Source organism: Athene cunicularia (genome assembly GCF_003259725.1).
Source record: "Athene cunicularia isolate RWA chromosome 4 unlocalized genomic scaffold, athCun1 chr4_part1, whole genome shotgun sequence".
NCBI classification, from domain to species: domain Eukaryota; kingdom Metazoa; phylum Chordata; class Aves; order Strigiformes; family Strigidae; genus Athene; species Athene cunicularia.
The window spans coordinates 19,620,232-19,635,435 of NW_020799098.1; the positions used below are offsets into that span (position 1 = coordinate 19,620,232).

A 15,204-nucleotide genomic window follows, 5' to 3' on the forward strand; every position below is an offset into this window, starting at 1 on the left:
CCCCAAAAAACCCCAAAACAAACAAAAAATCCCTCTTCTACAGGGTTTTGTCTCTTCATATAACCTCCTATTAAATTCATAATTTGTTTTTCTTGTTGATGACTTTGAAGATGAGTGCATTGGTGAGCATTCAACCTGCAAAAGCTCCTCCAGGGACTTAAAAAAGTGTTCCTGTCAGCACTCTGACGCAGCTAAACCCAAGGGTGTTGAATTTGGCATGATGCTTAATGAACAGTTAAATTATTATACAGAAGAATGATAGGGTGTATTGTTCTCTTACTTCTCTCAAGGAATTGCTGTTGGTGTGTTTGAGGTAATTACAGCTTTTATATGATGTCTGTCATTACAGTGATGATGAACGATAGAAAATATAATTTTTTTTAATCTGGTTGTATGCAGGAAGTAGAGGCTGTCTCTAGAAAACTAGGTGAGACAATAAGCTGAAAAATTTAACCTTTTCTTAGCATCTTCACAATCAAAAGAAAACTTTTATATAAATATTGCACTGATTTAGTTAATAGCTTAAGCAAAATTTAAGAAAAAAATTGTCATTATCATGAGACACTAAATTGGTTATGGAGACAATACTGAATTAATAAGGTGTGTTCTAATCAAATATTTGTGTCACGGTACTTTATAAAATCGATCTTTGAACATGGTGTAGTGGTTGGCATTGGTATGATTTTACATCACAGGCATCTATTTTTTCTGGAAAATATAGTAATTGTAAATGACCACAGACCTCTACTACTAGCTTTATGCAAGATGGTTTTTCTTTTTGCTGTGTAACTCTCCTAAAAAACCAAAACAAACTCGTCTTGACCCTATTAATGGTTACCTTTTTTGCATTTCAGGTGTTTGGGATTTTTTTTTTCTTGTGTTCTAGCCAGTAAGATAAATACAGAAGAGTACATGAGGTAGGCGCACCCTCACCTTTGCCGGCTGACTCTCCCCTCGGCCCTCGATTCACCAGTAAGTCCCCTCCATCACTGGGATGTTCAGGGCTGGCCTCCAGTAACAAGCCTGAAGGTGCACTCCCAGTCCTGGCACTGCCTCTCGAGGCACTTGCTTTAATTCTTGAATTAAGTCTTGGTGGTCCACAGCTGTAAAAGGTATTTAAAGGGGATCCGTGTTGGAGGAAAGGTTGAGAACCCCTGATCTAGGAGAAGGTTGCAGCTGACAGTTGACTGTTTTTAGAACAGGGATTAAGTGAAGCACGGAGGTTTCTTTTGCTGTGCTCCTAACTACAATATACCTGTAGTAGTTGAAATGCCAATATTGCTTCCCTCCCCAGTGCTGTCACACATAATGGCTTTTGGGATGCAGCTATTTGGTAGATATTAGAGATGTTGGAACTTGACTTCTGCCTCTCAGCAAACTTCATTGTCACTTCATCTTGTTGGAGAGCAGAGGTTGGAATTTCTTATGTTCTTTCTGAATTGCATAATGTATTCTGAAACTTCTCTAGACATATAAAAATCTGAAATTATTTTCATTAGATTCCTTCTGCTTCAAGCATTGTTTCTCTCAGACATCCTCCGAGGAAGTAAAACCTTTCTTTAGTCACTCTATTCTGTATTTAATTTAGTATTCTTAATTATCTCTATTCCCTAGTAAGCCTATGTGAAGCACACTATATTTCTCTCAAAACCCATTTATTTGACAGCTTAGTTTAAGGCAGGTGGGACTTGCCACTCAAATCAGTCTCCAGGTCTTATGCTGCCCTGTATTAGTCATTGCCACATCTTATTTCTGCCAATATTGAGTGGTTTGTACTTCAAGAGAAGCATCTGGAACAATTGCTCTGAATAGTTACCAGATAACTTCATTCTGAGAAATTGTCTGGGGATTCTTTCCAGAATCCATAGTGAGGTATTACTATCATCTCTTGTAGCTTATTAAAGAGTTCCTCTAATATGTTCTGCAGCAAATATCTGTGATATGTGCTATAGTGTAACTGGACTAATAAATAATTGGTTTTGCTATTCAGGAAAAGTATTAGACCCTTCCTAGATCAGTCAAAAGCTTGTTGGTCCAGTTGGAAATGATTTGACAGTCAGATGCTGGGGAGTGAAACACTTCCAATGGGCAGGCACTTTGTGCCTTTTCAAAATCCAGCACTTGTTTGCCATGTAGAAAGCATCCATTTTTCTTCGGTTTTCTTACTATACTGGATCTGGCTGAGTTGGAGTTGATTAGCTTCATAGCAGCTGGTATGGTTGCTGTATTCTTTATGACCAAAGCAGTGTTGGTAACGCACTAGTGGTTTAGCTCTTGTTGAATAGTGTTTGCACAGTGTCAAGGCCTTCTGTATTTCTCGCTCTGTCCCATGTCCGTCCCCTCACAGTGACTGGGAGGTGCACAGGATGTTGAGAGGGGACACAACCAAGCAGATGACCTGAACTAACCAAAGAAATACTCCATGCCATATAATGTCATGCTCAACAATAAGATGGAGAGGAGGGAGGTTAGAGAGATTACCCAGCTTTTAATTGGGAACTGTCTGGGCATTGGTCTACCCATGGGAGTTGGTGAGTGATTGGCTTGTTTTGTTTCTTTCTTCTTCCACTTCTCCTTCATTTGTTCAACAATTTTTATCTCGACCTACATGTTTTCTTGCTTTTTACTTATGCTTTCCTCTCTACCTGTCCAGTAGTGGAGGGTAAGTGGCTGTGTGATGCTTACATGCCTCCTGGGCTTAGCCCCCAACACCCTTGACGATCTCTTCTTCCTTGTGTAAGGCAGAAAGAAAATAAAGAGATCTCAACTCAGATCTCAATACATGGATATCTGCTATAATATTGTTTTGAATTATTTGCAGTAAGGCATGTATTTTTATTTTGTATGTTGAAATTTTTAAGATACCCTGAAAATTTCTGTCACAAAATCTACAGAGAAAAAAGTAACTGTAGTGTATTTTTACTAGTGGTTTTTTTTTATATTCTGGAGTTAAATCTAAATTATTTGCCTTGCCACAGGCTCTTCTGGTGCCTCATCTCCCATAATGTTCTCAGCCCCATTCTTCTTACCTAGCAAGTCTTAGTTTGCTGCTTCTGTTTTCCTATTCTCAGTCCTCCCTCTTACTGCTATTCCCCCCATGTTGGCCTCTCCAAAATGTTTGCTTTCTGCTCAGCTCTTATTCCTACTGTATTCAGATTTGACAACTCCCTTCTGCTTTTTGTCCCTCTGGAGAGCATTATTTACAGAAAGATCCACACTATTCCTACTAGATGCCAAAAATTGTTAGGACAAGTGAAAATAGAATTTTAAAGGCAAATTGCTAAAGCCTCTGTTTGAATGTTGGGAATTATTATTTTTTTTAATGGCTTATGTGCTCGATAAATAAAGGTGAATGGACTTTCTCAAGGACTGTAAAAATTATGTTCTTGGCTAAAAGGCCAATACCAGAAATGTTTGAAGCTCATACTGCAGGCAGGAGGATGCTAGAACAGTTCAGTGACCACAGATTTTCAGTCAAAGTTGAGGATGGGACAGCATATGGTTTGGGTTTTTGGGGGGGAGGTGTGGTAATAATTTTATTCTTGCAAATGGCAAAACTGTCTTGGTTAATTTTATTTAATTTATGTTTCCTTCCAAAGTTTAATTGACACATAGAAGCATTTGAAAAAACACCAGTTGGCCAAAATAGTTTTTATCTCCAGAAGGTAAGACTGTATAACAGGAAAAAAGTTTGGTACTTTTAGTAGAGGCATATAGTTACTGATTGTGCTCCTTAGTAGATGCTGGAAATAGTGGAAATTCATGCTCCTGCAGCCACAGAAAACTGTAGTATAGTATGTATTGTGTCTGCACTAGGAATTCAAAATAGGATTTGGCATTCTGATATGTTCTGAAAACATCTGAAACTTATCCTATATGTTGTATCATGTTTTTACCTAACCTGAGAATATTAAAAGTTTGAGCAAAATTAGTTAGTGTACCTCTAAGATTAATGTTAGTGCACTTGTTCATTTCCATAGTTACTTGAAAGGCAGTAAAGAAGTAGAAAGAAAAAGAGTAAGTTCACTTCCCATTCTGTGAATGGGGAAAAGAAGTTTGAATAAAAGTTTGAATGGCAAACTGGGACTTGCTAAACGAAAAGGATGGACTTGAAAAGAAGAATGATTTGGAACATGATGTGGGAGACAAGTTATGCCTGGAGTGCAGAATGTGGAAGTGAATTGAAGTTATGTAAAGCATCAGAAGACACATAAAATGCATGAAATAATAGAATACAAACTAGTGGTTGGAGAAAATATAGGGAAAAGAATCAGTGCAGCAGCAAGTAATTATGGGGACTAATGCTCATCACACTCATGTTTGCATTGTAGTGTGTTAGGGAAATAATCATAAAATACAGTTTACACTGAATTAGTTTTGTGAATTGAAATGGCAACTTGACTGTATGTCCAGAATTCTGATACAGTACACTTGAATGAAACAGTGCTTAATCTTGGACAGTAAAATAAAACAAACAGCAAAGGAAAGGAACTTGGTACGCGTTCAGATACAATGATACATAATTTATAATTAGGATTTCAAATTATATGTATTTAGCTTGTTTAATATCCACTATAGGAACAGAAATAGGATACATTTTTAGTTTCCTCTCCTGTATAGTTTTGTTATCTATCAGTCTGCATATTTTCAAGATGTAAGCAAAGAGGAGGAATAGAAATACTGAATATAAAAAATAAATTCCAGAACAGTGAAATCCAGGAAAAAACGACGCGAGAAAAACATTGCAGTTTGTTATCTCTATCAGGTAACCTTGAAATGTCTGAACTGACTAATTTTTCAACGTGCTAATCAAATACAGAAGTTCGAAATAACAGCAATTATAGCTTGTACAATGTCATTTAGTACAAAAGCATAGACAGTGTGTTTCTTGCACTTTCAAATGAGCTGTCTTAACATCAGGAAAAAAAGCTTCTTAGTCTTCTGTGGTAGTTACTGATAGTTTTTGTACTTCAGGTTGCATTGTCGGTACAGGTATCTACATAAATTGCAAACATATGGAAAGAGTAAAACAGATGAACCATTAGATGAAATGTGTGATACTTTAAAAATTTTTTGTCATGTCTTGTTTGTATATGGTGAATTTTGCAGTGAAACTGAAAATCTGTAGTGGATGGTTAAGGAAAGAGTATGAAAGAGAATAAATGTAGACTGTTTTTTTCTTCCTAGTATCTTCTTTGCTGCTGGTTTAGGTTTTTCTGAGAACAAGGTTGTAAAAAAGAGGTCATTATGCTTAATAGAAGCTAATGGAGTTCTGTTCCAGAGTTTTGGGTTGGGGGGTTTTTTTGAGTCCATTTGTGCCTTCAGTCTTCATAATATCCTCTAGCAGTATGTTTCACAACTTAGCTATAACAGTGTTTGTAGAGTGAGGAAAAAGTTTTTTATTCTAAAATGAAATTTTCAGATATTAGATATATTTCCTAATTCTTGTATTTGCGAGAGAGGGAGCATAACAGTCTCCTTTTCACATTTTACATAACTTTTACCAGTCTCTTAAGTTTTTGCATCTGTTTGTCACATTTCTCTTATGCTCTCGCTCTCACTAAATTTAGAGGTTTAGCCAGTTGCATATGAAAGCTATTGATCATCCATATTGACTTTTGTGGTATCTTTTATTACTCTTGAGATAGTTTTGGGGTTTTTTTCCACTACATTTTCAGTGCACTTCAGGCAGTTTTCAGATTTGTGAGTATGTGGCAGAATAATGCTATGGCATGGTAATGTTTGTTTTTCCTATTCTATTCTTTAACATTCTTGAATTCTGACTTCTTTGTCTATTGCTATCGAGCTAGGGAAGTTTTTTACTGGATGTGTAAGAGTGCAATGTCAATCAGCGCTATTCATGTACATATTCATCACTTATTTCAATAATTTGATACCATCATTCATCCATCAAGATGACATTATTGAGGAAAAAGCCGAATTTAATTTAGAGACAGTAAAAAACCAGACTTTTAAGTACATATGAACATGTAATTTGTCCTATTCTACCTCTCTCTTTAATGTATATTGAAAGAATAATAAAAGACCTACCAAATATAGTTTGCATCATCTCTTTGGAAGGTTCATGTTGCTACAGGTAGCATTTATGTGTGTTCACAGGTTGGTTATGGTGGCATCATTAACTTTATTTTGGATGGAGGAGGCTAGGGGAAGCTGGCATGTGATTTATAAAGGTACTGCACTGAGCATCAGATGATCAGAGTTTACCCTGTGCACCTCCAGAATGACTCAGTGCTTTAGCTCTGTCTCTGAAGAATGGGGACTTTGGTACTTTCTCCTGTGCTATATAGTCAGGATTTAACTAAAGAAAAAGATGTGGTTTATTTCTTTAAGTAATTGCAACTGTTTTGTGTAAGTGCTTTGTTAATAAAGCTCTTTTAGGCAGCAACAGGTGTACTATCTGCTGTGCTCAAGAGTTCTGCATGGGTAGATACTGCCTTAGGGAAGTGTAAGATTTTTGTCTAGGTTGTTGGGGTTTTTTTTTGTGTTAATGCAGTTTATGATGTACTAGTGTCTTCATATTGGATTGGATCTTTAGCCACAGTACAAGCAAGTGTGGTGTGCATAATGCTCTTTTGCTCCAAAATAGGCATCTCTTAATTTTTTTCATGGTGAATTAAAACGTACAGAGGGATTGAAACAAAGACTGTAGTACTACTCAAAATCACGTAACTAATCTGTAGGGATGTTGTTTGTCTGTACAGTGTTGCTTAAAGATAATCTGTTGTCTAGTCAGTGAGTCACAGACAGGTGAATCCTCTGCCAGATATTATGATCCTAGGGCTTCAGGGGAGAACAGTAACTACATAGATAGTACCCGGGAGGTGGGATACGCATACCTACTCAGACTGTTATCAAGGGTAAACCAGAGGCATGGGGTGTGCTTGGGAGACAAAGCTAGGCAGGTCATAAAAAGGTAAGTAATAGAAGCAGAAAGGCTTTGGGATATAACTTTACTGCTACCAAACTGCAAAGCTGTTTGGGTTTTCTAGGTACCTTTCTGCATTACAAGTACGACAATGCAGTGATAACACACACACCACAGACAAAAATACAAATGAGGTACATGTCCAGTAGACCTTGAAATTTAAAATTATAAAACCAAATCTTATGGCAAGAATGTTAGGTTCATTGTTTAAATTAAAGTTAAAATAAAGCCAAAAAAGTGAACAGCATGCTAACAACAAAGTAAAACATGAAAGGAACTTCAACTGTCTGGTTGGAAAAATTTAATTGTTTAAACTGAAAAAATAATTTTGCTTCATCTTGTTTATTCAATTCCTCTTCATAGAGTGGACTGCTGGTACTTTAGAAGAGTAATTTCTCAAGTCTTGAAAAATAACTTTGAGATTTGCTGAATGTTCTTGTCACTGTCTTTTCAGGAGAGTGCTATTGTGCTCAACTATGTAAATGGCAATAGCTATGTATTTTACTTTGTACATTTATAGAATTACTCAAATGAAGTTTGAATGTTTCAAATCATTCCACCACCAGTTGCTGTAGAGTTCAGGACAGATCCACTGCACCCACAGGGGAATTTCTTGTCACATCTATTTAATGACCAAGTTCTTGTCCTGGGAAGCTTCCAATAGTGTGGTAGGGCAACATTAGGAGAGGGTTTTTTCACTATTCAGGGAGCATAAAGGGAAAGATATGCCTACTTATCAAAGAGTTTGGCAAGTCATAGAGATATTTATGAACAGCAGCAGAAGCACAGTCTCTTGGGCCTCAGTTTATTTTTAGATAGAGAGGTGTTAAGATAAGCCTGCTTTTTCCCCCACCCTTCCCTCTTTGTCCTCACTTTAGTTTGTGTTTATACTTCCTCACCAGCTCAAACAAATGAACACTGCAGATGTGCATTGCTGGGTACAGCCTTCCTTTTTTCAGGTCTTTTACCCTGACTGTTTTGGTTTAATCTGAGGATGTTTTTGTCAGAGTCTTATGTAAGTAAGGATTTTTTTTAAAAAATTCTTAACCTAGTGTAAAGAGTGTACTCTCTCTCAAGAACAGTCCTGAAAGAAATATTTCAGGATATTTCTGGATCATGCTTGTGTACATTCCACAAGACTTTTCTTATAATTCTCTACTGGCACATATGAAATAAGTTGTCATCCTTTTTGTAAGAAGTCATTAACAGATTTCTGAGAAATTGTCCTTATGGGAAGCATTTGCTGTGATTTGTCAACTCAGAGATAAGTTTCTTATTTTCTGTATGTTGGTAATAACTGCTTTTTGTTGGCACTTCTGGTCAGTGCTATGGCAGAGGTTATTTACGTACTTGTGATACCTGAACTTTTCAAAAGCGATTCAGGGAGAAAGTAAATGTGACGTTAGCAAAGAAGGTTATTTAGTATTCCAAATAAAAAAACTCCTCTGTTATTGTGGGAAAAGCTGTTTCAGGGAGGTGGTTGATATTTTAATAGTAATCTATCTGGGAAATTACAAAGAAAAGACCACCAATTCCAATACACTTTCAAAAACTCTAACATCGGGATAGTATTTCACTGTAAAATTATGACCAAATACTTTTATTTTAAATTAGCAATTTCTTCTTTTTTCAGGAAATTCGGAGAGCGACCTCAGCCAAAACGTCTCACCAGGTAAGCATTAAAGAAATTCAGTTTTAACCATTTTCTGAAGTTACTCTTTTCATTCTCAGTATTTCCAAGTTAAAAAAAATGTCTATTACTAATCCAGTAATTTTCAGTAATAAAGCTTTTCAATTATGCAGTAAATTTTTAAAAAATATTTATAAATTATTATAAATAATTTATTTATATTTTACATTTATTTTATGCAGTAAAATTTTAAACAGTGAGTGGCTTGTTTTTAATATGATACTCCAAAATGCCTTTTTAGAAATCGTATTGACATCACATATCAGTTACTGTAGATTATTCAGTAGGATGTAAATCTGTTTAGTTTTAAATCCCATGAATGAACTGGATTTCTTTTCTTGGGTAAGAGTGTCTTGTGAGGTCATGTAAAATAACAATTCTTACTGCCAAAATTCAGCTATTACGTTACTGCTATCATGCAGCAGGTAAGAGCAAGATGAACACAGTGCTGTCAGGGAGTCATCTTAACCAGTTTTTGGTGAAACCTAAACAGTCAGGGATAGCATCAAATAGTACCATCAAGTCAGTCTATTCTGAAAAGTGTTTAGAGTGACTGGAGTATCATGCCTGATTTGCTTCTGGTCTGCTTGGGAAGCATTTATACTAAAAGCCGTTAAGTAGTCACCATTTTTCCAAACTGTTGAAACACAGTCTGTGCAAATATTTATTATTCTGTGCCGTAAACTGCTGATTATATGTCACTACTGAGATTAAAATCCACTGTTTGCTTGAAGTACAAAAGATGTGCAACTTTTTTATTGTTTCGTGTGGTAATAGTGCTACATAAAACCATGGAAGTCCATTGTCAGTCTGGCCTATTTCTGAATGAAATTATGATGCCTCATGTAAAGCATGGGGTGGGAGGGAGCTTTTACGTTTTGTGCTGGGGGTATCTATCTCATTGCATTTCTGGATAAGCTTCCAGGTTAGTTTGTATCATTGTTAAACTTAAATTAAGTGCAAAATTGATCTATACTGACTTGTAAGTAATTGAACAAATGTTGCTGCTTCCTGTTGGCCTACCTATTTTCAGCGATATTTAAAGATACTAAATTTTAAGTAATGAACTATTTTCCATCTTGAGCAGTAACATCTGTTAGTATCAACCTGAAGTTAATGATATACTTTTATCTTCTATAATTTAAAAATAAAATAAAATAAAATAATGACTGTTCAGCGTAAGGCCTTCTAAGTAAGGTTTCTGTTAACCATAATGACTAAATTTCATGTGCTACTTACGAGGTATGCCAGATACTCTTTCCTGTGAGTACAGGGTAAGCATCTGGGAGCTGTTAGCCATCCTTCAAAGCAGTAGCTTGTGAACCTTTTCTGTGCTGATAGAGGAACAAGCAACCTAACTTTTTTTTTTTCTCTGAAGACAAAAATGCTGAAATGGAAAAAAGTCACAAATTTTTAAGAGTATGGTTTGTTTATGTAATACTAAAAAAATGTATCTGTAAACCCTTAAAGGCACTTAGTTCAATTATTGAAAAATTATTCTGCTTTTTTGTGTAAAGGCAATCTTGTTTGTTTAATAATCTGTTTATCATTGTGCAGTCTTCAGTGGAACAACACTATTTTGTTCATACTGTGCTAGTTGTTCTTAAGTATAAAATATAATAATACTACCTTCATGGGGAGTTTAAAGATTTAATAATGAAAAATGTCATGTAAAAATTGCAATGGTTATGTGTTTTAGCAGTGGGAGGGGTTGGAGGGGAACATTCCTAGTTCTCCTAGGAGCTTGGATTTTACAAGTCCACTGTAGCAACAGATTAGTAGAAAAGGCAGAATTTCTTCCTCATACAATGTTAAATAAACATTAGATAGCACCTAGCATTTTTGTGCATGGGTTGCTGGTTTTGAGTGTTTTTTTAATGGTAGTCAAGTCAAAATTTTTTCGTATGACAGATGTTCTTAATTTAGTATGACAGTACTCTTAATAGAGTTTTCAGATTGTCAGATAAAAAGGTTTTAAACCACTTAAATGCAGCTAATATATATCATAATGAAATGTATAATAATAATTTCACAGTGAATTATGTTTTGTGGTTTAAAATATATTTGTAAGCAGTGGTTGTACATAAAGTAAGTCTGTGCGCTTTGAGACAGTTCTTCCATCTGTGTTTTCATGGATAAACATCAGTTTTACCAATGTCAAATGTAAACAGATTAAGTTAGTCCAAATTTTAAACAGTAATTCAAGATTTTTCTCTGCTCTTATATCCTGCTATTTACACAGAAAATATAGCACACTGATCACTGTCTTATGCAGGCATGACAGATGCAAGAATTTACAAAACACTGTTAGCAAACCTGGGTTGTTGTTGTCCAACCTGCCCTCCTCTCCCTGCTCAATCTGCTTGTTTTCTTCTGTGAAACTGTGTGAGGATTTCTTTTGGAAAAGGTCTTGTCAACAAAATACTGCATTTTATCTTCGATCTTTTTTCACTGGAGGTGTTTGGTTCTCTAGATCTGTAAAAAGGGAATTAAATAGTTGGATGCAGTTCACAAACCACCCCCCCAAAAAACCCCAAAACAAACAAAAAATCCCTCTTCTACAGGGTTTTGTCTCTTCATATAACCTCCTATTAAATTCATAATTTGTTTTTCTTGTTGATGACTTTGAAGATGAGTGCATTGGTGAGCATTCAACCTGCAAAAGCTCCTCCAGGGACTTAAAAAAGTGTTCCTGTCAGCACTCTGACGCAGCTAAACCCAAGGGTGTTGAATTTGGCATGATGCTTAATGAACAGTTAAATTATTATACAGAAGAATGATAGGGTGTATTGTTCTCTTACTTCTCTCAAGGAATTGCTGTTGGTGTGTTTGAGGTAATTACAGCTTTTATATGATGTCTGTCATTACAGTGATGATGAACGATAGAAAATATAATTTTTTTTAATCTGGTTGTATGCAGGAAGTAGAGGCTGTCTCTAGAAAACTAGGTGAGACAATAAGCTGAAAAATTTAACCTTTTCTTAGCATCTTCACAATCAAAAGAAAACTTTTATATAAATATTGCACTGATTTAGTTAATAGCTTAAGCAAAATTTAAGAAAAAAATTGTCATTATCATGAGACACTAAATTGGTTATGGAGACAATACTGAATTAATAAGGTGTGTTCTAATCAAATATTTGTGTCACGGTACTTTATAAAATCGATCTTTGAACATGGTGTAGTGGTTGGCATTGGTATGATTTTACATCACAGGCATCTATTTTTTCTGGAAAATATAGTAATTGTAAATGACCACAGACCTCTACTACTAGCTTTATGCAAGATGGTTTTTCTTTTTGCTGTGTAACTCTCCTAAAAAACCAAAACAAACTCGTCTTGACCCTATTAATGGTTACCTTTTTTGCATTTCAGGTGTTTGGGATTTTTTTGTCCTGAAGCTGTCTTTGGATAATTATAAACCAAACCAAAAGAGCTTTCGAAGCTTATTCTGTCTTTTAATTTTTAGGGAAGCAATGCGAAATTACCTAAAGGAGCGAGGTGATCAAACAGTGCTAATACTCCATGCGAAAGTTGCGCAAAAATCATATGGAAACGAAAAAAGGTAAGACCCTGTTCTTTCCTGACTTCCCTCTACAACTCCCAGATAGGGAAACTATGGTTTGTAGTATGGTGTGTCAGATTGTACTATAGTCTGAGGAAACGTAAAGCAACATGTCTTCTTGTAAATCATTTAATTATGTAACAAATGCTGCAAACCTGTGGCATTTGGTATAGTGATGCCTGTTTCTAGCAACAGGTTCTTTATCTGTGGCTGAAGTGTTTCTTCCATTGAATTAAAATGGCTCTGATTTTAAACCTTCCATTTTAAGTATGGAGTAAGCAAGCTTGATTAATGGTGACTATTTGTAGAGGAGTGTTTTCCTGAGTAATTCCAGTATGTTAGTATGAAAGGGAATTAGTATGAAAGGGAAACTGCTAGCTTCAGTAAGACACTTTTCTGAATCAGATCTGTAATAGTTTTAAAAAGAATGACAGGTCCATCGAAACCATATTTATGGTAAACATTCTCTTGTAAAAATCAATACAGTATAAGTTTCAATAATAGGTAGTTTTCTAAGGGACAGAATCTAAAGGAAGATGTGAGGATGAATGCTTTTTAGGCAAAGGTGAATTTCCTGCAGTCTTCTCTATGGGATGTTTTTATTACATGACTGGTAGAAGCAAATTGCATGGTCCTTCATACGCAGATTTCTAGCCCTCATGATGAAATAGAATTTTCTTTTAAGTATAGATGATACATTTCTGCCTTAAATTTCACTGAAATAAATAGCACGGTATTCGCTTAGTTTTCAGACACTTTGTAGTATTAATATTTGTTCACCACAAAAGACTACATATTCATCACATTAATGGTTTTGAAGTTTTAACCTTTCTTTTGCCAGTTATATAATTATGGTTTTTAGTTTTCTGAGATTTGAACATGTTTATGTATGAAAGTGTTAGAAAACAGGAATGCTAGAATCAAACCTGCAAAGTTCTTGGTTTGTTGCTACCAGTCTGAATCACACTTCCTGATGTCTATGAATCAGAGATGCAGACTATATTTTCAGCTGTTCTTCAGTACTCTGTGCCTGAGTACTTGTCTTTCAATATGTATTATCTTTTCTGTTAGCCAGTGTCTCAAGTCCTTTCTTTTGGTCAGTGTCCAGGTTCTGCAGCTCCATGGAACTGTTTACTCAAAAGTGCTTTTTATATATTTCTGAAATTCTTGATGAGAATCAAATGGGAAGTCAGTGACAGAGGAAGGAAGGAATGGCATGGAAGCAGACAAGTATGCTGTGTATGTGCTATATAACTATACAGCCCTCTTGCTCACTGTCACTCTTAAATGCAAAAGGGTTGCAGTGCAATGTCTTACTGGTAGTAAATGATAACCTTTAAACAGCCAGAAAGATTTATCATGACAATATAGGGACCACTGTTATCTTCTCAGATTATATTGTCATTCAAGCGTTGCATAGTTAACTCATCACTGCAAATAGTTAAGGATATTACTGACAAAAAAATGATGGGTGTGCCTGCAGATAAGAAAGTGACTTTCTAGTGTAGCTGTAACTTCAGTCAGTTTGTTCTCCTGGGGCTAGAGCAGTTCATGAGGGCAGGAACATTTTGCAAAGCTGTCCTGTGTATCATTCTTGTGGAGAACAAATTGCATCCAAAGAAGGGAGAAAAGAAAAATATAAAGTACATTATTTTGATTATTAAAAGTTCCATTCCTGTTTGGAAAATTTACATAAATGTTCTGAAGATTACAGGGCAAAGCTTCAAATTGTTAATTGCTAACAGTTTCTGAAAGCTCCTATGTACATTTCATAGCCTTGCCACAAACTCCTGTTACCTTGAACATACACATATACTTCACCTGATGTTGTTAACATCACTGTGGCATGTACATTGCCTAAGTAACAGTAATGTTCAGTAAACTAGTCATGGGTTTCTCACTGCTTGAAATAATTGCTAACTGGAATTAGGCATTCTCTTTTACCACTTCAGATTTTGTGAGATGCAATTCAGTTGCCTGTCTCAACGCAGATGCATTTGTTCATGAAAGGTATCTCATTCACCTCTTTAAAAATGAAAGCATGTCAAACGAGCATAGAGTTTCAGAGCTTTGTGAAAAACGACTGGGAAGGAAAATGGTTAGATGTTTGTTGTAAAATAGTACGATGGTGAAATGATTGCCATTCTGGTATGGGTATGAAATGAAAGTTGAATCCATACTAAGATTTCATTTCTCAGTTTAAATAGTTTTTCTCTAATGTTTTAATGAACCATTTAGACTGACTATGGTACTGTTCTGCTAGTTCCCAGACTGCTAGCATCAGTAATGATGACCTGTTGTTATCAGGGTAAAGAAAAACATCAGCTGTTAAATCCTTGGATCCATGTGTGCCCTAAGGTACTTGAAACTGAATGATGAATTAGCTACTTTGTCTTTTTCTTTTCTTTTTTTTTCTTTTTTTAACTGCTTCTGTTTTCTTCATAGCAGAATGTGCCCTTTGGTTCTTCATATTGCTGGACTGAGCAGAATTAGTAAAGGTTTAAGGCTGCTTTATGCAACTGATCTATTAAAGTGCCACTATTTTCACATTAAATACCATTTCTGAAATTATTTGTTTTGCATACATCTGTTTTTTAGACAGAAATCTATTTCATACCTGGTTTTATGGAGAAATTTCATGGTTTATGGTGGACTTCATTATGGCATGGAATCTGGTTAATTTTTGATCCATAAAGAATAAGTTAAATTGCACTACCTTTGTAACTAAGAATTCCAGTTACAAAAGGAATTACTTCTTAAATTTGACATGTCTTTCAAGTAGAACCTAAAAAAACCCTAAACAAACTTACACCTTTTCTTCCAGTCTTTAAACCTTGTATGTTGTGTGGTCATGGAAAATATTATTAATAAACTTTGCATGGCATAATTAAAAGGTTAGCACAATAATCACCTTTCAGTGTTATGATGAAGCTTAGTAGCTGGTAAAATACTCCGTTGAAAACTCACTGTAGATGACGCAGATCTCGCATAGTGTGGTCT

The 15,204-nt window shown here is 35.5% G+C and overlaps 1 protein-coding gene across 2 annotated transcripts in view; it reads left to right on the forward strand.

Annotated features, from left to right (window-relative positions):
* RBPJ (recombination signal binding protein for immunoglobulin kappa J region) overlaps window positions 1–15,204 on the forward strand; it is a 36,350-nt gene that overhangs the window by 5,613 nt on the left and 15,533 nt on the right. For both annotated transcript variants that reach the window (XM_026847061.1, XM_026847062.1), the window contains 2 exons: window positions 8,583–8,621; window positions 12,109–12,204. In XM_026847061.1, the coding sequence (XP_026702862.1) occupies window positions 12,116–12,204 (89 nt within the window). In that variant the 5' untranslated portion in view covers window positions 8,583–8,621; window positions 12,109–12,115. The remainder of the gene's footprint in view (window positions 1–8,582; window positions 8,622–12,108; window positions 12,205–15,204) is intronic.